The 27864-nt window shown below is 55.4% G+C and overlaps 1 protein-coding gene across 1 annotated transcript in view; it reads left to right on the top strand.

Annotated features, from left to right (window-relative positions):
* The first annotated feature begins 1541 nt into the window (after nucleotides 1–1541).
* The window catches only part of LOC118626480 (protein-arginine deiminase type-2), a 44207-nt gene continuing 17884 nt past the window's right edge, over nucleotides 1542–27864 (top strand). The window contains exons 1-6 of the mRNA XM_036256234.1: nucleotides 1542–1692; nucleotides 13651–13834; nucleotides 14730–14802; nucleotides 21678–21739; nucleotides 23875–23992; nucleotides 24715–24840. Of these exons, the coding sequence (XP_036112127.1) occupies nucleotides 1601–1692; nucleotides 13651–13834; nucleotides 14730–14802; nucleotides 21678–21739; nucleotides 23875–23992; nucleotides 24715–24840 (655 nt within the window). The 5' untranslated portion in view covers nucleotides 1542–1600. The remainder of the gene's footprint in view (nucleotides 1693–13650; nucleotides 13835–14729; nucleotides 14803–21677; nucleotides 21740–23874; nucleotides 23993–24714; nucleotides 24841–27864) is intronic.

Raw genomic sequence — 27864 nt, forward strand, 5'->3', positions numbered from 1 at the left:
GATCCCTGGCATATACCCAGTATCTAGTAGGAGCTCAAAAGTAACTCCTAGCAGAGGGGTGCCCAGACAGGAGCCCATCTCAGGGGCCTCACAGTCAGCTCTGAGCTGCACCAGTCTTTTTCCTCTTTGACAGGTGACACCAGCTAGCTGTCTCCTCATTGGATGATGCACTCCACCGCAACCAGGAGCCAATCAGAAGTTACCAGCATCTCCCTGGGTCTGTGTGCCTCTTGGGCCCCATGCCCCCCTTGCCCAATTCAGGCTTCTCCCCTTCCCCACCCACATTCCTCCGAGATCCTGGCCACCCAGGAGCAGCTGGGCTCTTCATCATCTCCTAACTTGGGCCGCTGGAGGAGGCTGGCCCCAGGGGTGTGTCTCAGCTCTTCACTCTCTGAGCCTCGACCCTTCAGGGGCCCCATCCCCCCAGCAGACCTTCTGAAACATTCATCCCCTCCACACTGCCCCTTCCCTCTCATAGCCTCTGCTGTTTCACACACCCCCACCTCAGTTCCTGGCCCCAGGAAGGACTACTTACTCACAGTGGCTGAATTATCTGAACAGGCTCTGGCTTGGCTTCAGAGCTGGAAGGGTCTGGGGTAGGGGTGGAGGCTGGTTCAGGCCCCAAATGGATGTTGCCCTGCACCCCAGCCTCTACAAGACACAAACTGATGTCTGCAGTGGCACCCTCTGGCACCCTCCTTTGCCCAGTGGCCCAGCCAGAATGGTGCCCTTCCCCCCCCCCCCACTGTCCCTCCACCAGAACATCCGTGTTTCAGCTCACAAACACTGGTCAGAGCAACCCCTTTCTCTCCAGCCCTCTCATGCAGCACCAGCTGGGGTCTTCATTGACCCTCCTAAGGGGCACCTCCATCCATGGCAGCCAGAATGGCCTCTTTTACTTCCATACCTGACCACACCTCACTGAGGAATCCAGGCCAAGCTCCCCTTGCCCACCCACCAATGCCTTGGCTTGGCCTTGTGGCCCCGTAGGCTTCTGGGTTCCTATTCCCCGTTCTCCCTGATCTGGTTGTTGGGGGGTGGAGGGGGTGTGATGCTGTATCTGACTTCCTGCATCTCTGCTCAGGCAGCTAGCTCCCTCCCTTCCCTTCCCTACTTTGCAAACGCCGCTTTAAAAAGGCTCAGGTCCCGGACCCCAGGCTAGATTAGAGCACCCACTCCCTCTGAGCTCCCACCACCTCCTGTCCTCGCCCCTGTGGCATCTCCGCATTTGCATTATCTACCCCACAGGGCGTGGGGGGCGGGGGTACTGGTCCTGCATCCTGGCGCCCAGCAGTTGGGAGCCCACTCGAAGTGTGTTGAACAAATAAGTCCACCACGGAAAGACAATTGTCCTCTGCTGATCTCATCGCGACCACAGGGGGACGCGGAAGAGTTGAGGGCGCGGTCATATTTGACTGACAGGCCCTCAGCCTATTACGAGAGGAGCCGGCAGGCCGCCCCGCCCACGCCCCGCCCACCGGCGGCCGAATAAGGGTGCGCGGGGCTGCGGCCCCCGCCGGCGGCTGAAGCGGGTTCACCTGGACAGGTGCTGCAGGCGGCCCTGCGCGAGGACCGGCCCCGGCCCGGCACTGCCACGAAGATGCTGCGCGAGCGGACGGTGCGGCTGCAGTACGGGAGCCGCGTCGAGGCGGTGTACGTGCTGGGCACGCACCTCGGGACCGACGTCTACAGGTGAGCGGGCCCCCTTGTCGGCCACCCGGATCCCGGGCTCGCAGATGTCGGCCCCAGATATCCCGAGACCCTCCCGGGACTCGGGGATGCAGACAGCCTTGCTCCAGCCCGAGATGCCCTTCATCCCGCGCCCAGAAATCCTGAGAACCTCACCCAGAAACTTGACAGCCCCAAACCATGTGTCAGCGTCCCCGAAATCTTGAGACCCTCTCAGACACCCTAACACAGCTCCCTCACTGCCTCTTTGCCAAACCCCCCCTGCACCCCAGTCTTGGGCGTTCTCCGACACCCAGGGCGACCTCAGCACCCCCTCAGCTTCTCCACCATCCTCTCCCCTTTCACTTCCCCACTCTCTTCTCAGAACCGCCCTTCTCCCTTCCCTCCCTTTCCCTCAGACCCTCCTGGCTCACCCCCCACCTCCTCCCAGCCCCTCACCCCACTCCCAGATCAGCTGAGCGCCCTCGGGGATTTGCTGGGGAGCTGCCCTGGTGTGGAATCTGGCCCTGGGGGTTGCTCAGGCTCCGATTTCGCCCTGTGGGGGATGTTGGTGGTGGCCTGTCCTGCAGACACTGGCGGTGAGCTCCTTGTCCCCAAATGCCTTCCCTTAACTTCACCCTGGGGTCAGAGAGACCTGTACCACCTGGCTGAGGGTGGGGAGGTGGGATCTTTGTCAAAAGAGTGCCCCTTATTCAGGACCTTGTTCCCCCACCCTTCTCTGTCCATGAACTTGATGAGGTGCAGGATTTCTGAGACAGCAGGACGTGAGGGGGGGCTCCCGCACCACTACCCCGACCTCCAGCAAGCAGCCAAGTGCAGTGACCCATCTCCCTGTAGGGTGCGGGCTGGGCCTTAGGAAGCGCGTCTGGTATAAGTGAAGCGTGGAGAGTCCACCACAGGATCACGCAGCCTTCTATTCCAAGAATGTGAAATGTTCCCCATCGCCAGGGTGGAAGGGCTCTGTGCTGAAAGGGGGGAGCATGCACTAAGGTGGGTTCCCTAACTTCTCTGTGCCTCTAGCTGAGCTGGAGGTGCCAATGTGGCTTGTTGCTCCCAAATCATTGTCACCTGGAGCACCCTGCCTCTCAGGCCCCCACCACATCCCATCCCTGTGCTTTCCCACACACCCTCCCCAACCCATTCTCTCTGTCCCCTTCCAGTGGCCCTGGCAACACTCCCTGCCAGTCTCCTGCCACCTCCTCAGCAGGACTGGCCATGAGGATGCCATCAATCCCCAGGCTCCTTCCCCGAGGGCAAAGGGCTCGGTCACTGCAGGCCAGGAGCCCTCTCCACTGATCTGCCCCTGGCCTCGGATGTCCCACATGCAAATCTCAGGGGTGGTTTCTGAGGGTCATAACACAGCAGTGGTGTGTGGTCCAGTCATCGGTGGCCTGGGTGAGCTCCTCTTCTTTTCTCACCCTCGATCCTAAACTGGGCACTGCCAGGGAGCTGGCCGGGAGCCAGGATGATCAAGTCTCTAAGCCTCTGCTGTCACCATACCCGCCTGTTTATTCACTGGGTGCAGCCTGGAAGTCTGGCAGGGTACCTCCAGTGGGGGTGGGGAGTGAAGAAGCGGGGCATGCTCAAGCCCCCTGCGCTCCCTCTGTCCTGGCAGAGAGAGGCCCAGCCCAATTGGGGGCAGGGAGGGTGGGAGGTGTGGACTCCTCTCCCTCTAGCAGGGGGTAGAGTTGTGACAATCCCCTTTGTCCTTTCTCAAGAAACCAGTCACCGCCACAATGACCCACACCTCCCGCCTGCGTTTCTCCACCCCCGAGAGAAGCAGTCTAGCCCAGCACTGGCCAGCAGAAATAGAATGCCAGCCCGCACAGGACGTGTCACTTTAAGTTTCCAGTGGCCACGCTTTTCAGGTTAAAATAAACAGGTGAAACTCATTTTAGTAATAGATTTTATTTAACCCAATGTATCTAAAATATTAGCATTTCAATGCATAGCCCATATAGCAATTCCTTATTGGGTAGTTTACATCCTCTTTTTCATATTAAGTTTTTGAAATTCAGTGTGCATTTTACATTTACAACACATCTCAGTGCGGACTAACCGCATGTCACATGCACCGTAGCCACCTGTCGCTAGTGGCACTGAACTGCACAGTGCAGGCTTCCAGCAGGGTTTCTCATCCTTGGCACTATCACACTGTGTGCCCGATAATTAATTCTTTGTTGCAGGGGCCGTCCTGTGCATTGCAGGATGTTTAGCAGCATCCCTGGCTTCTAACCCCAACACGCCAGTGGTAGTCTCCCAGTGTGACAACCAGAAATGTCTCCAGATAATGCCAGCAGTCCCTTGGCAGGTGGACAAAATCACCTCCAGTTGAGAACCACTGGGCTAGTCGAAGGAAGCCCCTTCTGGAGTGGAGACGGGCTATTTCTATTGTCACTCCTGTGTCTGTGGTGGTAGGAGCTCCTGTCCGCGTCAATAATACCAGGGGACATCAGTGAGCGCTTATGAACCTATCTTCCTGCTGGGATCGACCCATTCTATAGATGAGAAGAGTGAGGCTCAAAGGGACATAAGACGCAGGTCCAGTTTTGTCTGACTCAGAACTCATACTCTTAACCTCCAAGCTATCCTGTGTGACCCTAAAACTAGCAGGTTGAACTGGATGACCCTCTCAGCCCGTGTCTCTTCCACACCCACCTGGGCCATGATCCCCAGAGAGGTCACCCACCTCCATTCAACTCTCCATTTCCCACTGCGTCCTTCCTGATCCAGACAGGTCCTGACTCAAGGCCCCTACATGTTATACCCCCCGGGGTCTCTGAAGAGACAAGGCCTGGGCCCAGTTAGTCAGGGGCTGGTATCTTGACCCCTCACTCCTTCTGAGTCACAGAGGTGAGTGAAGAGGCCTTAGCACCTGCCCCCTTTCCCCAGGGCCCTGGACGCCCCCTTCCCGAAATGCAGACACAGCAGGGACCTCACCTTCCTCATCCCCACAGACCCTATGGTCCACCTGTCTTCTCCCAGCGAAACTGGCCCTTTGGGGATGGATACCCTGGCCCTGCCACATTCTGACACTACTCCCTGGCGAGCTGTGAGTAGAGGCACAGACAGGAAGGTGACATTTTTCCTAGAGATTTACGTTGAGATCGTTGTTAAAAATACCAGCTGCTTCCTTCCACTCTCCTGTGCGTTCACCTCGGTCTGGCACGCACACGCCTTGTCCACACAGTCTCCCCGGGTCTCTTCACCTAGCAGTCCCTTCTTCACTGGGACCGGCCTGGGTCCCCATCTCACTGTGGCTTGAAGTTGGAGAGGGGGCACGAGGTGGGTGGTGTCCCAGGTTGGTTTCACCTCCCCTCTGGAGCCAGGGACACCCGTGGGGTCTGCAGAGATTGGAGAAAGGGCAGCCTTGGAGGAAAATGACGAGTGATCACACACAGCCTGACTCTCCCACTGACCCACAAATCGGCGGGGAGACAGCTTCTTCCGTCCTTCCCTCAGCTTAGGCATCTGTCCAGGGGTGCGAGTTCCCGATTGGACAGGATCCCCTTGTCCCCGGTGGAGAGAGGCCAGGATCCGTACCCCGAGGCCTGCAGGAGCAGATGCTGTTACAGTTGTCTCTGGCCCGCGTAGGGCAGTCTCCTGGTCCCTATGAGCTCATGGTGAGCCCACGGGGTAGGAGGTGGGGATGAACTCCGCCCCCTTCCCCAGGGAACTCCAAGGCAGAGGCTGACAGTCACTTTTCTCAGCAGGGCCTTGCCCCCCACTCTCTGGCAGAAGATAGGAAGAGGGTGTCAGGCAGAAGTCCCTAGACACCGGCACAGGAAAATCCTGGGGAGCCAGCAGCAGTGCTGATGTGTATCGTGTCCCCCTCCCCTTCTCTTGACTCACTCCCAGACTCTCTCCCTCTGTCTCGGTTGGTGTGAGTGTTTTAGAAAGGATGCTTAGGACGAAGGCCAGGGAGGGTCTACGATCCAGTCTGAAGCGATGGGGACTTGGGATGCTATGGTCTCCCCTTCCCACAGAGCACCACGGCCCACCCCACTGATTTTTCTCCTGCCAACTCCCGGCACAAACTCCACTCTGGCCACATCGACTTCGGGATGCTATTAGCCCTTGAGTGTGCCAAGCTCATGCCCACCTCAGGGCCCTGGCCGGTGCTGGTCCCTCTGCCTGCGCGCTATCCCCCAGACCTCTACAAGCCTGACGTCCATCCATCAGGTCTCAGCTCAGATGTCGCCCTTCCCAAGCCCCAGACTCTGTGCCTCACTGCTGTTTGTTTGTTTGTTTTGCAGATCTTATTATTTACTTAATATTCAACCCCTCTTTTGAATCAGGCAGCCTTCTCAGCACCTTGCATATTCATCTGATGCGTATCTAGTCATTTGCGTGTGTTTAAACTTGACAACTTAATGAGTTAGGTTCTATTATTGGCCCCCTTTTACAGTCAGGGAAACTGAGGTAAGGAACATTTGTCCAAGGTGACACAGCTGACAGGTGGTGGCAGTGCAGAGCCCAGGCCCCTGACACACTGCCAGCCGGGCTCCTCTGGGGACCGGGGCTGTAGGTGAGTCCCTGTCCATGCTCACTGCCTCCCTAGTCCGCGTGCCCCTCCGGCCCTCGAGTCAATGGACGACTTCTTGGTTGAGTGAATGAATGAATGATGTGTGGCCTGTGATGCGTGTGGACTGGCCTGTCATCGGGCTGAGCTCTTTACCCCCAGCCTCAGGGGACAGGCGCCGTTGGATGGGCCAGTGGAAGGTCAAGGGCGTGCGGCCGAGCTTGGCCAGAGCGGCACTTGCTCCTGAGAGAATGATGGTAGGAGGGATCGGGCCAGGTCAGGTGGCCCCATAAATCAGAACGGCACCCAGAGCGCTCAACCCTGAACAGGAGGCCCTGCCAGGAGCAGCTCCAGGGCTCAGGTTTCGAGCTAATTCTCAGTGCTGAGGTTCTAGGGAGAACCAGGCACCGCGTGGTTTGAGCCCACAGCCTCCTGCACCACTGGGGTTCCCGAGAGCCTTAGCTTCCTACCCCCGGGGCCCTGAGTCATGATGGGAGCGCGGTGGCAGGGGCTCGCCCCAGTGCCCACCCCCGTGGGCAGGCACACCTGTTACACTCTGGGGGAGGCCGGCTTTTAGAGGCAGCTCTCTCCTGCCCGCCACCAGACCCTGTGCCCAGGAATTTTGCCTCCCAGTCTTTCACCCGAGAGCCCAGCACCGGAAGCCAGCCTTTGCTGCCCCCTTTCTGGGCCTCTGACCCCCACATGAGAAATAAGTAGGGGGCTCTAGAGGTTCCAAAGAGTTCTCATTGGATGCCCTCCTAAGCCAGGCTTGCCACTCACCCCACCCCCAGCAGGTCCACCCCCAGCAGGTCCACCCCCAGCAGGTCCACCCCCTGGAGGACCTTTGAGAGGGTTGTAACCTATAGACCCTCTCCCAGGAAGGGAGCAGCCAGGCCCGGAGCTCACCTCACCCTCTACAGTGACTGTCCCTGAGACTTGGAGCAAGCATTTGCCCTCTGTGGGCATCGACATGCTCATCTGTGAAACGGGATGGCATTAATACAGGGTTATCGAAAGAATGGACTGAGATCCGGTGGGCCAAGGACTTGGAACAGTGCCTGGCACCTAATAAATACTCATGATTAGTTATTGTGAGTTAGTATTGGGTTTGTTACATCTTATTAAAACAAATAATAGTGAGATATGGCCCCAGAGAGTTCATAATGCTCATGGGAGAGAAATGTTGAACAACATTGTTAAGTGTTGTTTGAGCCACCAGCAAAGGGAGGGGAAAATGAGCCCTGACTGATGGGATCAGGGAAGACTTCCTGGAAGAGGTGGACACTGAGATGAAAAATGGACAGGGGTTCGCAGTGTGACCAGGACATGTGACACAGGAGTGAAGGTACCCAGCAGGAAAGTTGGGGCACATCGGTGCTGAAAGGGCAGAGTTTAAGTGACCTGGGAGCCAAGGCTAGCGCGTCAGTAAGCTTAGACCAGGATTTGAAAGCCAGGCTCAGGCGATGGACTCCGTTCTGGAGGCAGTGAGGAGTCTCGAAGGCGTCTGGGGAGAGCGTAACCATGGATTACATTGTTTCTGCCCTAAGGAGAGGACCCGGGGTAGCTGGAGGCCCCAGTGCCTAATATTAGAGAGGCCGCTGAGGTTACCAGTTAGAGAAAGAGGCCGAAGGCAGACGTCATGGTTACCTCCACTAATCCCTGTCTAGAGCAGCCACACACCTCCCAAATCCAGCCACCAGGCCAGCGCTGAGGCCTTGCCTCCCTCCCCGTCCCTCGCCTTGAGGGTGCTCGACTGGGGTTGCATGCCAGGCTGGCACCCACAACCCCCCGCAGACTCCTGCAAAGACCTCAGGACAGGATGCCATGCGCAGGCTGCCAGGAGCTGGGGTCACTGCAGCTGAGCCCCTGGTGGTGTTAATGAGGCTCAGGGCAGGTGGACAAGCCGAGAGAGCCAGATGCCAGCGAGGATGTCATGCCCGAGTCTGGGGCTGAGTGAGCCTCCCCAGCCCTGCAAGGCCACACTGGTGACCCTCCCCACGGACTGGGTGAAGGCCACAGACGCTGGGCAGCGTGAGGCTAGGCAGACATCGTCACAAAGCCCAGAATTCCCTTGGGTTGGGCTCAGTGAACGTGCCTCTTCTACGTCTGACGCTGCTTTCCAACCGACCGGCCATTTCTCTCCATCCCCACAGCCACCACCTGGTCCAGACCACCATCATCATTCACCCGGGCAGCTCCAGTCACCTTCTGGGTGGTACCCCCTCCCAGTCTTGCTCTCCTGAAATTCATCCCCCACCCTGCACCCTGGCTCATCCGTGGTCTGCAGCGCAGAACGACCACGCCCGCCCTGCTTTGAGCGTCCATGCTCTCAGGAGAAAGGCCAGCTCCTCGCCTGGTCTGGCCCTCTCGTCCACCCTCCCCTCCCCCCACTCGCAGACTCCAACCACACCTCCCTCCGGTTTCTCCAACATGCTGGGCGAACACCCACCTCACCCCCTCACCCCGGTTGTCCTTGCTGTCTGGCGATCTCTGCTTCCTGTCCTCACTTTGTCCAAGTCAGGGGTTCTCAACCCCCGGCCCCCAGACCAGCGGCATCAGCGTCTCCCGGGAGCTTGTTAGAAATGCCTCTTCTCCTTCTCAATTATATTGGTCAATTGTTCCTCAGTAAAGTTGGGGGGAAAAGAAATAGTTTCTCAGGCCACCAACCTATAGCTTAACAGGCCGTCCAGGTGATGCTGATACATGCTCAAATTTAAGAAACTCTGGTCTAATTCATTCTCGCCTGTCCTTCAGAGTGGCAAGTGTAGATCTTAGCTCAGATGCCACTTCCTCCAGGAGCCCTTCCTTGACTCCCCGATCAGGGCCCCATGGCACACCATAGCTCTCCTTTATAGAAGTTACTACAGCTGTAACCACACAATTAATCGTGTGATACATTGAAAGTCCTTCTCCTCCATGAGAAGATATGCTCCAGGAGCCTAGGCAATGTTTTTTGTCAATCTACTCCCAGCACCTAGAACTGTGCCTGGCACATAGTAAGCGCTCAATAAATACACGTGGAGTGAATGACTAATGGCATGAGCAAGCCCTCCTCTTCCAGCCCTTCCTGCAGCAAATATTTATATTTACTGTGTGCCTACAGTAGGCCAGGTGCCAAAACAACAACAACAACAAAAGACAGCTCCACCCGGCCAGTGTGGCTCAGTGGTTGAGCATCGACCCATGCACCAAGAGGTCACCGGTTCGATTCCCGGTCAGGGCACATGCCCAGGTTGTGGGTCCAATCCCCAGTGGGGGGCATGCAGGAAGCAGACAATCGATGTTCTCTCTCATTGGTGTTTCTCCCTCTCTCCCTCTCCCTTCCTCTCTCCCTAAAATCAATCAATAAATAAAAATTTAAAAAAGAAAAGACAGCCCCTACCTCCAAGGAGAGAACTGCCACAAGGGAAAATAAACACAGGGACAAATCAGCTGCGTTGCATCTTCAAGTAGGGACAGACAGTTGCCATGCAGAGAAGTCGGGGGAAAGTATTGTAGGCAGAAGGAACAGCATGTGCAAACTGCACGGTGAGATGGAGCCATGCGGGAGCTGAGAGGTTGGAAGGGGTTGCAGGAAATGAAGCTGGAGAGTCCAGTTAAGACTCGGTGGTTAAAGGCCACCGAGAGAACTCCAGGCCCAAGACTGGATTCTGTCGTGTGGGTGGGCACTGAGGAACCCTGCACAGTTTCAAGCAGGCCAGTGATCTGATACCTTGTTTTCTCAGTCACTCCAGTAATAGAGTTTGGGAAGCCAACAAGGGTGGCTTTATTCATTCATTTATTCCCAAAGCATATATTGAGTATGGCTATGTGCTGGGTGCTGGGACACTGGTGGGCAGAGCAGATGGGGTCCTAGGAACCTGTCCTTCGGTCCACACTATCTTTATCTTCGCTTTGTCTGCATGAGCAGGTCACAGCCACCTCCAACACCCTCACCCTCTTGCCCTCAATAGGATAACAGAGGTGCCCACAGCCCCTGGCTCGTGGGTTTCTTCCGGGGATTCTGAGGGGTTCTTCCTGGGGCGGGAGGGAGCCAACAGGATCCGCTTGAGACAATGGGAGCCTTTGTTGCTTCTGCCAGGGCCGCTCCAAGAATAGCTGTTTGCTCAGCTCCAAGCGGGGCGGTGCTGGGTAGTAGAAGGGTGTGGGGCTCTGGGGCTTTAGTGTGGACCAGGCGTTAACCCCCTGAGCCTCTGGGGCCTCCTCCAGTTTCCCCCTGGCCAGTGGCGGGGGAAGCATCACTTACAGCGTTATCGTCAGAGTCTGTCCTACACCCTCACCCTGCCCTGGGAGTTTGTAAAGCACTTTTTTCTCAATAGAATTCTATGCAGAGACTCAGTATATAAAACCAGATGAAATAACAGTGGCTCTGGTTGAGGTGGATATACAGCAGAGAGAGCCCCAGCTTCTCAGAACTTCCTCCCCACCCCTTGGCCTGGAGCCCGCCCCCTCTGCGCTCTCCAGACTCCAGCCACCTCCTTCCTGGTCCCAGCCACTCATTTGGCACTTGATGAAACACAGCGAGGACAAGCGAGGCAAGTTGACAGTCAAAGCTGGACGAAAGGAATGTTTCCCAGAACTGAACCCACGATCGCCCAAGCTTTCGTGATTTGTACCAAAACCATATTTCACCCATAGGACAATTAACATTTGTCTTTAAATCAACTCACGTTTCTCTTCTAACTTTGTTTTACAGCTTATATTATTACCATAATGGCAAGCCTTTATCAATTGCCATAAAAAGATAACACATTTCGTCCTGGTCGGTTTGGCTCAGCGGTTAGAGCGTCGGCCCACGGACCAGAGAGTCCCGGGTTCGGTTCCCGCTAAGGGCGTGTACCTCGGTTGCAGTTTGTCCCTGGCCTCTGATGGGGTCATGTGGGTGGCAACCACTCGATGTGTCTCTCTCACATCGATGTTTCTCTCTCTCTCTTCTTCCCTCTCTCCCTCCCGCTCTATCTGAAGATAAATGCAAAAATGTCCTCGGGTGAGGATAAAAAAAAAGAGAACACATTTCATAAATAATACATCTTTTAAAGTGTTCATCTACATGCCACCTAAAGGCCTCCCACATGTGTGCCCACACCTCCCTGGGAAATGCTGCCTGGTGCTTCAGAAAGGCTCACTGTCCTGCTCAGCTCCACACCCACGGCCCCCTTAGCAAGTCAGTAGCAAATGGGGCTTGAACCCACATCTGCACAAGCTCCCCAATCCAGGGTTGTTGCTTAGACTCTGTTTCTCCCGATGACGAATGCAGACAGGGCAGCAGGCCGCGGGCAACAGGTGTCCAGCCTCAGATCAGCCCAGTGCTCCCATGACAGGCTGAGGAATTCAGAAGGGGGCGGCCAGACGAGAGCTCCAGTGGCCTTGGCCTTCTTCGTGGAGCGCCTTTCCCAGCAATGAGCATGAGCTGCCGGAGCGCTGCCCACTCTCCCGCCAGTGCCCAAGACCAGTGGGCTCTGCCAGGAGCCCCTGTGGTCCGGGGCCAGGGTCAGACAGACCTTGCATGGTAGCCTGTACAGATTCACACTCCCAGCCTCGGGCACCCCAGGGCGCTAACCACCAGACAGCACGGCCGAGCATCTGGACCAGGGGTTCTCCAACTGTGGCCTCTGGGCCAGCGGCACCACAGTTCCTGGAAATATGGTAGAAATGCGAATTCTCAGCCCCTGCACCCCGCCCCAGACCTGCTGAATCTGAAACTCTGAGGAGGGGCCCAGGCATCAGTGGTTTGACAAGCCCTCCGGGTCATGCTGCTGCTGCTGAGCTGGGAGAGCCATTGGTCTAAGCCTCTCCTTCCGCCCTGGCCACTGTTCACATCTTCGGTGCCCCAGCCACACCTCAGTCCTGCCAGCCAGACTCTCCGGGGATGGGATCCGCCAAGCTGTAGGCTTAGACCCTGAGGGTTTCAGTGGCACCCTGAGGATTCAGCTGCCCGGCCACAGTGGAGAACTGACCCAGGAGCACCAGGCCCTCAAAAGATGTGCCCCTGAGGCAGACACTGGTACCGATGTCTTAGCCCCCAATCCCATGAGAGTCCCACCTAGACCCCTCTGAGCCTCTTCGGCCTTTGGGAACCTTCAGACCCTAAGCTGGATGTAGCAGAACCACTGGCCTCGGACACCTTTCTCCCCTAGTCTCGGTCCTTCCTGTTACCTCCCGTAAGCCAGTGTCTCGGGCAGCCTGAGATGCTGTTACAAAATGCCGTGGCGGGTGGTTTAAAGCAGAACTGTGTTCCTCATGGTCCTGGTGCCGGAGGTCTGAGGTCGGGGTGCCAGCATGCTCAGGTTCCGGTGGCCTCTCGCGGGCTTGGCCTTCTCCCCGCGTGCTCGTGCGGCCTTCCTCGGCGCGGAGAGAGCGCGCCCTCTCTTCCTCTTCTTTTTTCAAAAATGTGTTTTTATTCTTTTTTTTTTTTAAAGAGAAAGAGAGAGAGAGAAACATCGATGTGCGAGAGATACATCAGTCAGCTGCCTCCTGCACTCCCCCTTATGGGGATGGAGCCCGCGACCCTGGCACGTGCCTGACCAGGAATCAAACCGGAGCCTCTCCGTCCACGGGAGGACTCAGTCCACTGAGCCACACCCGCCAGGCTCTTCCTCTTCTTATAAAGCGGCCGATCCTATCAGATTAGGGCCTCACTCTCATGACTTCATTTAACAGTATTTTCGAAATGCCCTGTCTTCAAATACAATCACATTGGGGGTTAGGGCTTCAACATGTGAATTTGGGGGGAACACAAACATTCGGTCCATGGCCACTGGGTCAAACCTGTTCATTTCCTGCCCTGGAGTCTTACTGGTTTTTCAAGAATCCCAAAAGTTTTTCCCTCCCAATAAAAAGCCACTCTGGAACCCCAAGGAATGACTCTCGGGGGGATTCCGAGCTCTGAAAGCTGTGGCTAGAAGGAGGGATCTTCGTGACAGAGCCAGCCCACCCCTGTCCCTTGAGGACCCCAGTTCCAGGCTCCACCCCTGTGCAGACCCAGCCTTGTGATGACCACCTCCTGGCCTTCACCTGAGTTCTCCGGGCCTCCCGCTCACATACCAGATGGGGGGTGGGAGACGGGGCCTTGGCTTAGTGCTGCCTTTGAAGTGAATACATTCGTCCCCGGGGCCTCAGTCATCGCCCCCCAACAGTGTCATGTAGCCCCCAAAGCTGGCTGTCCATCAGAAGCACCAAGAAGCTTGCTGAATATTCAGATTCCCAGGCCCCGCCCTCAAACATTCGGACTCCATGGGTACAAGATTGGCCCAGGGATCTGTATTTTTAACAAGCGCCCTCTTCACCGCCAGGTGATTGGCGTATAGCTGGGTCCTGTGGAGTCCCCCAGGCCAGACAACCCAGGAGAGAGCTTGCAGCCTCCAGGGACCTCCTCCTGAATCTCCTTGTCCCACCTGACCCAGGGGATGCTTATAACCTGCTCTCCTCTCTCCCTACAGTGCAGCCCCAGCTGGGGCCGAGACCTTCAGCCTGAAGCACTCGGAGCACGTGCGGGTGGAGGTGGTACGTGATGGGCAGGCCGAGGAGGTGGCCGCCAACGGCAAGCAGCGCTGGCCTCTCTCGCCCAGCACCACGCTGCGGCTCACCATGAGCCAGGCGAGCACGGAGGCCAGCAGCGACAAGGTACCGGCTCGGGAGGTCCACCCCTGGGCCGGGGGGCCGGGGCCGTGCTGGGATCGACAGGCCAGACCAGAGCTGTCCCATAGAAACTGGAGGCAGCCCCGTGTGTCACTTTAAAAGAGAAAAAAGAAACAGGTGGACTTAATTTTAATCATGTATTTTACTTAACTACATATATCAAAATATCATTTTGACATGATATCGACATAACATCAATGAGATTGCTTACACTCTTTTGTTTATATCAAATCGAAATCTGGGGTGCATGTCACACTCAGAGCATGTCTCAGTTCCGACGGGCTACATTTGAAGTGGCCAATAGCCACCTGCGCCTCGTGGCTGTTGTCTGGGACAGCTCGGTGCTAGAACAGGGAATACCGGCTTCGTGAAAGGTTAAAACGGGGGCTGCTGAATGATGGAGTGGTAGAATCATTGGGATCATGTATAAAACGGGGTGCCGGGTGCCCCCGCAGCAAAGTGATTTGCCCAGCTGGTAAAGCCAAGACCAGACTCTCCTTATTGGGTTCTCTAATTACGAACTTCATGTGCCCAGGGGAGTGATGGAGGCTGGGCCTTAGCCAAAAAAAACAGCCTCAGCCCTGTCCGGTGGTTGTGGATGCGGGGACCCCGCAAGCAGCAGAATATACAAGGGGGCACAGGTAGGCAGTCAGCACCCTAGATGCACTCTGAGAGGATGGGAGCCCCCCATCTAGTTTGATCATCTGGGGGAAGCAGCCCACCAACCCAGGAGTGCTTCCTGGAGGAGAGGGTTCAGATGTTTGGAAGAAGCTGGCTTGACAGGTTGTGAAAGGCAGGGAAGGTTGTTACTGTAGCTTTTCCTGCCTGTGATAATAATCTCTGCTCTTCTCTCCCTCCCACTGCACGCCCTCCTACCAAGGTCATTGTCAACTACTATGAGCAGGAAGGGAACACCCCCATCGACCAGGCTGGGCTCTTCCTTACAGCCATTGGTGAGTTGATACAGATATGGCCTGGGTGCCTTCGTCCCCCAGGGCCTGGCATTGTCACCCTTCTCGGCAGCACTTGGGCTGTTTTCAATGCTGCACACCTGGCACTCGGAGCTTCCTCTGAATAATGCAAGACCAAGGAGTGATGTCATAGGTGCCCAGGCCCTTTTCCGCTAGGGTGGGGGTGTTCTGCAGGAGGAGGTGTGCCCTGGTCTGCCAGCAACTCACCCGATGTCAGGGTCCCATCCCAGGCTCTGTAGATCACAGAGAAGAAGGAGCAAAGTCCGTCCCTCTCCCACCTCTCCCCTGCAGCCTGGAGAAGAGTTTGAGTGGTCTGCCCACAAAGCCTGTGCTATCCTTGACCATCCTAGCTACCCCCTTACCCTCCCTGGACCCAGAGATGCAGCCAGGGTCCTTAACTCACGTCGGTCAAGCCTTCATTTAACTCATGAGGGCAGTGATGCCCAGAGAGGTTCATGAACTCATTCATAGTCACACAGCCACTCGGTGGCAGACTGAGTTCCGAATTCAGGAGTATTCCCCTCCCAGGTTTTGTTCCATGCACGGCAATCCCCGGCCCTGGGTGGAGCCCAGCCTGGCTCAGCAAGGCCCAGAGACGTGGTCTTCTGAACCTTCACTCATTCAACTCTTCTGCAGTCAAGGTGTTAATTGTATGTTGTTGTTGTTTTAATGTTAACCATATAATGCGAGTGTATTTCAGAGGATGGTTTGCTCGTCCAGCCTTAGTTAACATGGTAGGAGGAAGGAACTAGGTTGTTGAGTGTTGGCTTCATGCTGAGTGCTTTAAGAATCACACTAGTGCCCTGGCCGGTTTGGCTCAGCGGTTAGAGTGTCGGCCTGCGGTCCTGAGAGGCCCAGGTTCGGTTCCCGCTAAGGGCGCGTACCTCGGTTGCAGTTTGTCCCCGGCCCTGGTCGGTTGTGCGGGTGGCAGCCACTCGATGTGTTCCTTTCACATCGATGTTTCTCTCTCTCTCTCTGTTCCTCTCTCCCCCACCCCCCCCACTCTACCTGAACAAAAAAAATGGAAAAATGTCCTCGGGTGAGGATAAAAAAAAAAAAAGAATCACACTAGTGTCTTCTACTGATCGAACACCTGCTCTGTGTTCAGGACCATGCTGGGTGCTTTGAGGAAGAGGAGGAGGAGAGACACCTCACAAGTATTAAGCACCTACAGTATGCCAGGCTCCAGTACTAGATGTCTTACTGTCATGACCTTAGTCTATTCTTACCACTGTTCCAAGCACAGACACTACTGTTGTCCCCATTTTACAGATGAGAATACCAAGGCACATAAAAAGGAAAATAAACAAAAATGTGCCTGAGGCCACATACCTAGAAAGTGCTTTGTGAGACAAGTCATTTCAGTTATCTCATCTTCTCTTTGGGTCTTGAAACTACCTCCCCTCCCCCCAAAGAAACAGCTAGTTCCCAAGCCAGCCCCTCCTTCCCCGCCCTGCACTTTGAACTGCTCGAATCGGCTCGACAGCAACACTCTTCTGCTTCTCGGCTTACTCCCAAAGGGCTTGGTCCCTGGCCACCCTGTCCCCTCTTCCACACTGAGGGGGTACCCAGCCTGGAGTAGGGTCCTCAGGACAACCTCAGGGGGCCTTGGGAGATGGAAATGTGCAGCTGGGGGCTGCACGGGTGTGGCCCTCCGATGCAGGCATAGCCCCCAGGTTGTCTCGGGTGACTGTCCCTGAGGAAACCTAATCCTGCAGAGACAGGACACCTGAGGACTTGAGAAGGAAGGGCGGCGGCCGGAGGCCTGGGCATCGAGGGTGATCCCAGAGGCTGACTCAGGCTTAATGCAACTTCCACCGAAGCAAGTCAGACTTGGGGTAGACAGCAAATGACGCCCTCGGAGGGGGCAGGGACGGACTGTCCCTCTCCCCTAGAAGATGGCAAAGCTGTGCTGAACCCCGGGAGATCCCAAACGTGCCCGTGGTGAATGGCCAGGCTCATCCTCCTGACGTTCAGGTGTTTTCCCAGAGCCCTTATTCCCATGACTGCCACAGGGTCCAGATATTTAGGTTCCATAGGCCAGTAAAATGTCCACCTTCTTCCCCCCCACACACACCCCCAAAAATAAACAAATAAGACTGACATCTTTGATGCTTGGCCCCAAAAAAGACATTCATAATGTGTCATCAGTTATCTGGAATATCTGCACGTCCCAAGATGGTGGGGCTGTCCCCTGAGGACGTGTCTGAGTCCGTCCCTCCCTAGTTCTGTCCTAGCCCACACTGAACAGAAAGAACCCTGGCTTCAGAGTAGACAGAAATAAGTCTAAGTATTGGCTCTGCCCCCCAGCACCACAGTATGACCATCACCCCTCTGGGCCTCAGTTTCCTTACCTGCAAAATGGGCTCATAGGATGGAGTGTGCAAAGAGCCTGGCATGGAGGAGGTGCTCAGGCGATGCTCTCTTTTCTTTCCTCCCTTCCTCTTGGACAGCTGCGTCTTCTCTCTGCCTGGGGGACGCTGAAGAACCTTTCTGTCCTCAGTCTTCCTCTTGGGATTTGGGAACAAAGCCATGGTGCCCTTGGCCACATCAGGTCCTACCTGATGGACCTGCTGTGTGACTTCGACAAGTTGCCCACCCCCTCTAGACATCGTATTTTTCCAGCTATAAAGTGAGGGGTTTGAGCCCTGGCCAGTGTGGCTCAATTGGTTGGAGCATCATCCCGTGCTCCAAAAGGTTGCAGGTTTGATTCCTGGTCGGGACACATACCTAGGTTTTGGGTTGGATTCCTGGTCAGGGCATATAGGAGAGGCAACCAGTCAATGTGTCTCTCTCAAAGCAATGTTTCTCTCTCGATGTTCCTGTCTTTCTCTCTAAAATCAATGAACATATCTTCTGGTGGGGGTTAAAAAAAAGGGGGGGGGGCAGTGAGCTCATTGATCCCTGAGGGCCTTCAAGACTCCAGTTAGGGCTGATTTGCAAAACCCTCCTGTTAAGGGGAAAAGTGGAGGTGGGAGGAGGGAAGTCCAGAGTCTCAGCCTCTTTGCTGTGGTCCCGGCAAGGGGAGCAGTACACCTATATGAGATTTGGGAACTTTTAGCATCAACCTGAGGACCGCATTCCTTGTGCCCCCTACCCAGAGCCTAGGATGGCTGTGAGGGACAGAGACCTTCTTCCCCACCTCGCCCCAGGCTGCCCAGTAAGGCAAGAAAGCCAGGCACCCCGTCACTGTCCATGGCTCCAGAGCCTGCCAAATGCTTGTGGCTTTGAGTCAAAGCTGAGACTTCAGCGTCTAGATTCTCACTCAGGCAGACTGCCTTGAACTCAATTTGGCATTTCTCATTAATCTGCCCCACACCCCAGGCGCCACCTGACACCTTGGGGCTATTCCCAGGAGCTGAGGTAGGACTCCGGGCCTCTGGGATGTGTCTAGAGCCCAGGGGCCCTGAAACAGATGTCCGCCCCTCCTCCCCAAGAGGCACAGCCATCCCGGAGGGCAGAGCTCTGGACAGGTCATGCCAGCCCTGCCCTCCAGCCCGGCAAGGATCATCCCCCTGGAATCTAGTGAAATTGGACATTGGGAGAAACTTTGAAGGGAGAAGTCCCCCAAGGATGGCTTACAGCTTCGAGTGGGGGGGCGGGGACCCGAGAGAGGGAGGAGGGGGGAGGAGGCCATTTCAGTTAACTTTGGAGACAGCTCATGGGTCATAAGACGGAAAAGTGCAGCACTGGGGGAGGTTAGAAGGTGGGTGATATAGGAGCCCCATTATGTAACGCCTGCGTTGCGTAACAGGAAGCCAGTGAAACCTACCCGCGTTTCATAAATCAAGAGAGAGCGATAAGCGTGGTATTTAGCGTTATGGAGATTGTTCAGGCAGGTGAGGGGACGGGCCTGCCGGGGGACTGCTGTGTTTCTTTCTTTCTTTTTTTTTTTTTAATTGATTTTAGAGAGAGAGGAAGGGAGAGGGAGAGAGAGAAACATCGATGAGAGAGAATATCGATCGGCCGCCTCCTGCATGCCCCCCACTAGGGATCTGGCCCACAACCTGGGCATGTGCCCTGACCGGGAATCGACCGGAACCTCTTGGTGCATGGGTCAGCGCTCAACCACTGAGCCACACCAGCTGGGTACTGCTGTGCTTCTTTAGAAGCTCTATGGTACTATTCAATTTCTTGTGGATGATATACAAGTATTCATAAAATTTTCAAATTTAAGAAATCATAATGACCCTGGCTGGTTTGGCTCAGCAGTTAGCGCATCAGCCCGCGGACCAGAGAGGCCCGGGTTCGGTGCCTGCTAAGGGCACGTACCTCGGTTGCAGTTTGTTCCCGGCCCCAGTTGGGGTCGTGTGGGTGGCAGCCACTCGATGTGTCTCTCTCACGTTGATGTTTCTCTCTCTCTCTTCCTCCCTCTCTCACTCCTGCTCTATCTGAAGATGAATGCAAAAATGTCCTCAGGGGAGGATAAAAATTTTTTTTTTAAAGAAATCATAATAAAGTACAGCACAAGGAAGTGCGTTAGCCTTTATCTCCTGTGACCCACTGCTTTCAGGGACACATCAAAGGAGCCACAAAGTGGTGCCACCCTGCAGGGCTGCCAAGGTGGGGATGTGGCCAGCTCCTCTGGGGTGACCTTCAAGGCAGCCAGTGTTAGATGTTTGAATGTGGCCGGGGCTGTTGGGCGCAGTCCAGGGCGGAGGTCAGCCCGAGTCAGCCGAGGGCAGAGGTCTGGAGTCAGAGGCCCGAGTGGGACACCTGGCTGTGCGCTCTCTGGGGACTTCCTGGCCACTACCCTGCTAGGTGCCTCAGTTTCCTCAGCTGTATGGCAGGGTGGCCAGGTCGGGATAACTCCCTCCCCCAGGCATGAGGGAGGGAAGAACGTGCACGGAAGTGCCCGCCGCTGGCAGTGCGAACTGTGCACACCGGAGAGATGATTATCTTAAAAAGCAGAGAGCGACTCCTTAAGGAGGCGAGTCCGTGGCTGGGTCCCAGGGAGGAGCCTGGGGGGAGGGGGGCAGTTCAGCTGGAAAGTCTGTGAAGGTCTGGGAGCCCAAAGCGATCCAGTTCCTCCACCAGAGCCTGCGGCCTCTTCAGCAGCAGCAGGTGGTTCTACCTCGCCCGGTTCCTTCCTAAATCCTGCCGCTGCCCCAGCCTCCCAGATGACAGCCCTGTTTTCCCACAGGGGGCATCTCTGAGGCTGGGTTTGCTCACCTCTAAAATGGGAACACGACTATTTATCTCACAGAACGGGGATTCCTTGTGAGCAGGCACTGTGCCCAGGGCCCCCCACGCGGGCTCTGAACCACAGTGGTGCCTGGGACACAGCAGATGTTCACAGGTGACTTGCTGAGGGAACGGGACCAGTGGCCGGAGTGTATATAATTGTGCCTGACAGTGTCTAACGGACAGTAGGGCTGCAGACGTGGGGACACTGGAGTGTCGCCTCTCCCAAGGACTGGGTGCCGTTAAAGCCTCCACTCGCCCATCCTCCTTCTCAGCCCAGAAAAGCCACATTCATGGGTGGGAGGGAATCAGACTATGAGCAAAGGGAAGATGAACATAATGTCCCGACTCGGGGTAAGCCACCCGAGGAGGGGTGACATCAGTGCCCTTCCTGAGCCAGGACCCCCTCCTTCCCACCCAGGCCAGGGAGAGGGCATGCTTGCCAAGGGGACTTACCAGGAATTCATTCATTCCCACCCAAGTCCCATCTCAGTCCAAGTCATGCCCAGCATGAGGCCGAGCCCTCTGGGCAGTTCCTGAGTCTGGATCCGGCTCATCTCAGTCTGTGTGATGCTCACGTCACCTTCCCAACAATTCCCTGCCCTGCCCTGTTAGTCTCTGATGAAGGGGGTCATTTTGCCTCCCAGGGACATTTAGCAATATTGAAGACATTTTGGTTGTCACGGCTGGGGGATGTTACTGGCACCCAAGGGGTAGAGACCAGGGATACTGCTAAACGTCCTACAGTGCACAGAGTGACCCCCTCAACACAGAAGTAGCCGACTCAAAGTGTTCGAAGTGCCTTCTATTACAATTAGTGCAACTCCTCTAACTGGAGAGGGCCCCATTTTGCAGGTAAAGATCAGAGAAGCTGTCTAACCTGCCCAAAGTCACACACAGCTTATAAGCGGAGAACCAGGGCTCGAACCCAGCACTGCCTGATGCTGCATCTTGGATTCATTTCACTGCCCCACATAGTTTCCATGAAGCCTGTCCCCACGGCAGGCCGAATTCAGCTAGACCAAAGGTCCCTTCTTCAAGAGAAAGCATAAACAGGGACCCCACCCTGGGTCCTCTGTCTGACAGCCTGGCCTCGTGGGCACACTCAGATCGAGAGGGGCTGGAGACCCAGTTTCCTACCCAAAGTAAAACCCTCGGACACTAGAGGTGGGATCTAGACCACTGAGGATTCTGGGAGAGAGACACATGCTCAAACACGCATGTGTACACATGCCCTGGACAGGCTGGGAAAGGCAGTGGGGGCCTAGGACAGTTTTCAAAATAAGAGCTCCAACCACAGTATGTGCCCCGGTTCCGCAAATGCCAGCTGTGTGACCCTGGGCAGGCATTCGGCCTCTCTGAACCAAGAGCCCCAGATCTGTACAGTGAGCTCATCTCACCCACCACCCAGCATTGACTGAGGACCCAGGAAGTGGTGGGCGATCCAGACCTAACTGACAGCACCTCGGTCTGCAGCCTCTGCCCGTGTTCTCATCAGGCAGTGGGGTGTTGAGGCGGGGGGGGGGGGGGATGAGATGACCTCAGCAAGGCCTTCTCCTCCCGAGGACCAAGCAGAGGGTGAGCCACACCCTAATCCCACAGGTCTTCCTCTTGCCCTGCCCCCCACCTCCCATCTGGCAGGCTCAAGCTCTCCCCTGTGTGTCTGTCCCCAGAGATCTCCCTGGATGTGGATGCGGATCGGGACGGCGTGATCGAGAAGAACAATCCGAAAAAGGTACCTAGCTCCCAGGGCAGACTAACGGGGGGCTGCCAGGGCAGAGCCCCAGGCTGGGTCCTGAGAACAGCCAGGGTCGTCCCGGCAGCACAGGCAGCTCAGCCCAGAGGAGGAGACTGAGCCCCCAGACAGGTCTTCAGACCCTCAGTGCCCGTGTCAGCCCACAGAGGAGCCAAGCTCCGCAGGGGAACCACTACAAAGCAGGTCGCCAAGTCTCAGTTTCCCCACCCGCAGGATGGGGACCCCAGTTCATAGACCTGTTGGAAAAAATAAATGTCCTGCCACAGACGAAGTGCCGCCAAAGTATTTGCTGTTATTATTTGCACACACACCCCTTTTTTTTTTCTTTTTCTTTCTCTTTTAAATCTGAGTGGGAGAGACCACCAGAAGCAGAAGGGCTGCCTTACCCACCCCCCTGTTCAGGACACGTGATCTTTAGTGTTGCATGCGCAACCCTTCTCCTGTTTTATTTGTTTACTCATTCACTCACTCATTCTCTTTTATCCCACATTCCCCATTCCTAGCCTGCTCCCCCACGAAGGACCGTTTTAATGGGCTTACTGTGTCTCTTTCTGTTCCTACCATTCTTGCAAAGTCTGTGGTCTGGTCGGTGCGTGTGTGTCTTTAACTTTGCAAACAGCACTGTGTTCTCAACCTCATTCTGCTCCTTACTTTCGCCTCCACCCAGTGTTTAAGCTCGTTGGTTTTGCTGTTACATCCTCTAATTAGTTTCCATAGTAATCTAAAGGCCGGTTTAATTTATACATTCATGGATAATTTAAAACAGTTAAATAAATGCGCCAGTAAGGAGCCTGGGGACTAGCAGCTGGGGACTAGCAGCTGGCCCCAGGTTCCCTGCATGCTGCTAAGGGAGCCTCAGGCCTGTTGGGGAAGCCTTCTCCCAGCATCCTCTGTGGGGCTCTACCCTGGTCCTGCCTTCCCAAGGCAGCTGAGTCAGCCTCACACATGCATTTGCTGTGTTGGTGACCAAGCCACATGACAATAGACTCCAGGGAGCCTCTGATGCATCCACCTCGCGCTTAGGACTCTGCAGCCTGTTGAAGTCATACAGTCCTCCTGGGCCTGAGCTTAACCAGACTTTCTCCTGGGGGCCAGCGACAGTTCATATTTGACATCATTTTATACATATTTGTTGAGCATCTTTTATATTCCAAGACCGGGTCAGGCCCTGGGGACATAGGTCCTGCCCTCAGGGAGCCCACAGTCCAGTGGGAGGGGAGAACCCACATTAAATAGTGTCTTAGGTGACTGTTTATCCTAAATCCACCCCCAAAAGAACATGTGCAATGTCATAAGCGTTAACCCAGGCAAGCTGCTCTGGCCTGGAGAATCACAAAGCCTTTCCGGAGAAATGGGACACTTTTGCTGTGACGTTGAAGTCACAGTGGCGATGGTCAGGTCAAGGGCGACAGGACAGCGTTCCAGGCAGAGGGACACGTGCAGGCGAAGACCTGAGAGCTGGGTGTCTTTGGGGAGCAGTCAAGCAGCCAGTGTCAGGGAGCGGAGTGAGCGAGAAGGAGGATGAGGGGAACAGACGGAGAGGTGGGCAGGTCTCCCCGGGCTTTGCAGGCCACTGTGACTTTATCCTAAGTCAGCAGAGAGCCCCTGATAGGGACGAAAGCAACAAACCTGATCTGGCTGGAATTTGTTCTAAACCACTCTGGCTACAGTGTAGAAAATGGATCGCTTTGCAGTTCCCATTCGGAGCACTTAGTGTCTGCAAACAGTTGGGTGTCTGTCCATCTAGGTGTCTTCCCTGAGCCCCTCCGGGGGCTTCAGAGCCTGTCTTAGAAGGTCTGTCTGCCCATTTCTCTGGCGGCCCTTGGTCCCCAGGCACAGGCACACCAGACATCAGGCTCATGAATGCCTCCTCCGCCTTCCAGTCTCTGTCTCTGCCACCATCCATGCCCCTCCTGAACTTGCCTTTGGTGCCTACACAGACTGTCTCTGGCATCAGACATGGGATTCCAGTTTGCCAGGTCACAGCTACCCAATGGGTGGTGGCTGCTCTTTATTCTCCTTCTGGGGGTCTCTCAGTGTCCTGTGAGGTTTGGGGCTGGGAACATCTGCCGGAAGGTAGAAAAGGGGACTGACCTCTCTCTCTGCCAATGCAGGCATCCTGGACCTGGGGCCCCGAGGGCCAGGGGGCCATCCTGCTGGTGAACTGTGATCGAGAGACGCCCTGGTTGTCCAAGGAGGACTGCAGGGACGAGAAGGTCTACAGCAAGGACGGTACCGGCAGATTCACACTTGGGGTTGTGGGTAGGGAGGGACAATGGGAACACTCATGCTAAGTCCTGGGCTGGGCTGAGGGTGAGGCTGGAGTGACCTCAGGTCTCCTGGGGATGGTGGACTCAAATATCCACTCTTGCTAAAAACAGAAGACAAGCCCTGGCCAATTTGGCTCAGCGGTTAGAGCATCAGTCCACGGACCAGAGTCTTGGGATTGATTCCGGTCAAGGGCACGTGCCTCGGTTGTGGTTCAGTCACCAGCCTTGGTCAGGGTCGTGCAGGAGGCAACCAATGGATGTGTCTCCCTCACATCGATGTTTCTCTCTCTCTCTCTCTCTCTCTCTCTCTCTCTCTCTCTCTCCCTCCCTCTCTTCCTCCCTCTCTCCCTCCCACTCTGTCTGAAAATAAATGGAGAAATATCCTCGGGTGAGGATTTTAAATAATACAGAAGACGAAATTATTAATATAGTTTTATTGGAATCATGTTTTTAAAGAAGATGCACATACATAGAAAAGGACCAGAAGGAAATTACCAAAAGGTTATTGGTCATCTGTGGATTTAGAGATGACGACCAGTTTCGGTGTTTTTCTACAGTTTCCAACACACACGTGTGGGGTTCTCTTTGTCCTGATCATAAAGTAACCCCAGTCTACATCTGTAAGCCGACACTCTAGCCTGCAGTCTCTTCATTGTAACCTCCCTGTATGCCCTCATCCACCAGACCTCAAGGACATGTCCCAGATGGTCCTGCGGACCAAGGGCCCGGACCGCCTCCCCGCGGGATACGAGATCGTCCTCTACATTTCCATGTCGGACTCGGACAAAGTGGGCGTGTTCTACGTGGAGAGTGAGTGACCCCACCCAGGCCTCCAGCCGTTCTGGTCCATTCAGTGCTCACCAAGCTGCCCCCACTGGGGCCCAGCTGCGCCCTCGAAGGCTCCGCAGGCCCCTCCCCTTCGCAGTCGTGACCCGGTAGGTGCAGGTGCTGGAGAGAGGCGGGACTGGCCTCTGAGTGACTGGACCTCTGAGTAACAGACACGATTACTTGGTTACGTTACTAGTCACAGGCATCGTTGTCCTGGGAGGCCAGGAGGCCTCACGGGCCAGATCTCTCCTCTCTCAAGGGAGTCGGTGGTGACGCGGGTTCATGTAGCACCCCACCCCCCCCGGGTGTTTTTGCCCATCTGAGACTTTGAGACTTCCTGGGTCTGAGAACTGCCTCTGACTTGTAAAGAGCCCCTCACGGCCCTGGCCGGTTTGGCTCAGTGGTTGGAGGGTTGGCCCGCAGACCGGAGAGTCCCGGGTTCGGTTCCCGCTAGGGGCATGTACCTCGGTTGCAATTTGTCCCCGGCCCTGGTTGGGGTCGTGTGGGTGGCAACCCATCGATGTGTCTCTCTCACATCGATGTTTCTCTCTCTCTCTTCCTCCCTCTCTCCCTCCTGCTTTGTCTGAAGATAAATGCCAAAAATGTCCTCGGGTAAGGATTAAAAAACAATAATAATAATAAAAATAAATAAAGAGCCCCTGATGCGGTGGGCGTCCTGGGACCCCCTGTGCAGGGGACATGCTCCCACCACGGAGCCACCTGCTCTGACTCAGTGCCAAGGTGCTGTTCTCAGCGCTGGGGTCCCCTCAGTGAACTCTGAGGCCACACCCTGCCCTGGGGAGGTGGCGGTCTGGTGAGGGAGACATAGTAAGTAGCACCATTGGAGGAAAGGACACAGACCACATAGCAGGGACTGGCGGGTACAGGTAAGGCACCACTAGCCTAAGCAGGTGGCATTTGAGCGGAAACCCAAACAGTGAGAAGGAAGCAGCCATTTGTGAGCTGAGGGAAGAGAGTTCCAAGCATAGAGAACGGTCTGTACAAAACAGGGCGGAACCAGCTTGGAGGAGCAGAAGGAAGACCAGATCGAAGGGGTGTGCAGGCGTCAGAGTCAACGGACTGGGCAGGGGCCAAGCATGCAGAGACGGCTTAGCTTTATTGAGGGCAGTGGAAAGCCATTAGAGGGCTTTAAGCAAGAGACTGTCAGGATCTGATTTATGTGTTAAAATGCTCTCTAAGCAATAGTTAGCTTTGCAATTTTCCATGGGTGCCCAGCTCTGGGGCCCACCTCTGGACTAGCCCACCACAGCCAAGGCAGTCACCATGAGGAGTTGGTCACCGGGGCCCTGGACCCTCACCTCAAGGAGCGATTTAGCCAGGACAGCAATGGACAGCTGCCACCTGAAGCCAGTCCTCCTTCTGATCCACCCTGGGCTCAGGCAGCGACCTCGTGCAGGTTGGAAAGTCCCCAGAGTCAGGCAGGCTCCACAGCCCCAGGGGGCCGGGGCCGGACGTGTTGATATTTACCCCCATCCAGGCCAGGGTTGCCACGGGGGATGGGGCTGCCGCAGGGGCTGGAGGGGCACAAGCAGGACCTTCCGCTGGGCTTCTCGACCATGACATTGAGTCGTGCCGTGTGACCCTTTGCTCATAGTGACCCCTGGATGTTCAGGAGTCCTTTGCATTGATGGGTGTGAACTGAGGTCTGGCCTCGTAATCACGTCCCTCCCCCTCACTTGCCATCTGAGCCGGGTCCTGAGCAGACGAGGAAAAGAGGAATCACTGGTGCAAACGCTTTGGACGCTTCGGACACAGGTCCCCAGCCTGTGTTATCCTGGCTGCTGTCCTGCGGGGGGCGCGTGACTGATGCAGCGATGATCCCAGAATAGGCGTTTCCCACAGAATGTTGAACCCTGGGTGATTGCACGGTGTCAGGACAAAGAGTTCTCTCTTCTCCCTTTGCTCCTGTGCAAACATTTTGGGGTTGTGTCAGAATCCGAGTACACCTATGGGTGAGAATGTGTTGTGTTCCAGGAATTTCATGTGTCACCTGCTATCTGTCACTGCCAGACCAATAAGTAGAGACAAAGATTGAACCTTGGTAGACACTTTATTCAGACGGCCAGCAATGTGAGAAGACAGTGGGTTATGTGCTCTAAAAAGACCATCTTGCTCTGGCCAGTTTGGCTCAGCGGTTAGAGTGTTGACCCGCGGACCGGAGAGGCCCGGGTTCAGTTCCCGCTAAGGGCACGTACCTTGGTTGCAGTTTGTCCCCGGCCCTGGCTGGGGTCATGTGGGTGGCAACCACCCGATGTGTCTCTCTCACGTTGATGTTTCTCTCTCTCTTCCTCCCTCTCTCCCTCCCGCTCTATCTGAAGATAAATGCAAAAAATGTCCTCGGGTAAGGATTAAAAAAAGACCATCTTGTGCCTTGGCTGGTTTGGCTCAGTGGTTAGAGCATCGGCTCATGGACCAAAGAGTTTGGGGTTCAGTTGCGGTCAAGGGCACATGCCTCAGTTGTGGTTTGGTCCTCAGCCCTCGTCAGGGTCATGTGGAAACAGCTGGTTGATGTATCTCTCTCACATTGATGTTTCTCTCTCTCCCACTGCATCTGAAGATAAATGGAAAAATATCCTTGGGAGAGGTTTAAAACAAACAAAAAAAAGACCGCCTTACATCTACCTCAAGGTGACCCTTTTTATAAGGAGAAGAAAAGTATAGGTAAGGGGTTTGGCACTCAGGGAGAAAAGTTACTCAGATAAAAGCTGCCGTCCGATGATCTTCCGAGCATCCCTTCCCCTGGTGACCTGTGATTCGTTATCTGCTTCCTGGGCAGAGGACATTCTCTCCCTGGGGCACAATAGTCCAGACACGGCCTTGGTCACTTGCTGTCCTCCTGGGACACAAAGGTCAAATTGCTTACAGGTCTCCTGCAGTCAGGGCAGGTCCAGTCATGCATTCCAGTCCCTGGAACAATCGCTTTCTATGTGCATCAGTTACCAAGCCTATTAACTCTATAACTAAAGCTTAAAAATGTTAACTTCT

The sequence above is a fragment of the Molossus molossus genome, unplaced genomic scaffold (genome assembly GCF_014108415.1).
Source record: "Molossus molossus isolate mMolMol1 unplaced genomic scaffold, mMolMol1.p scaffold_m16_p_12, whole genome shotgun sequence".
NCBI lineage: Eukaryota > Metazoa > Chordata > Mammalia > Chiroptera > Molossidae > Molossus > Molossus molossus.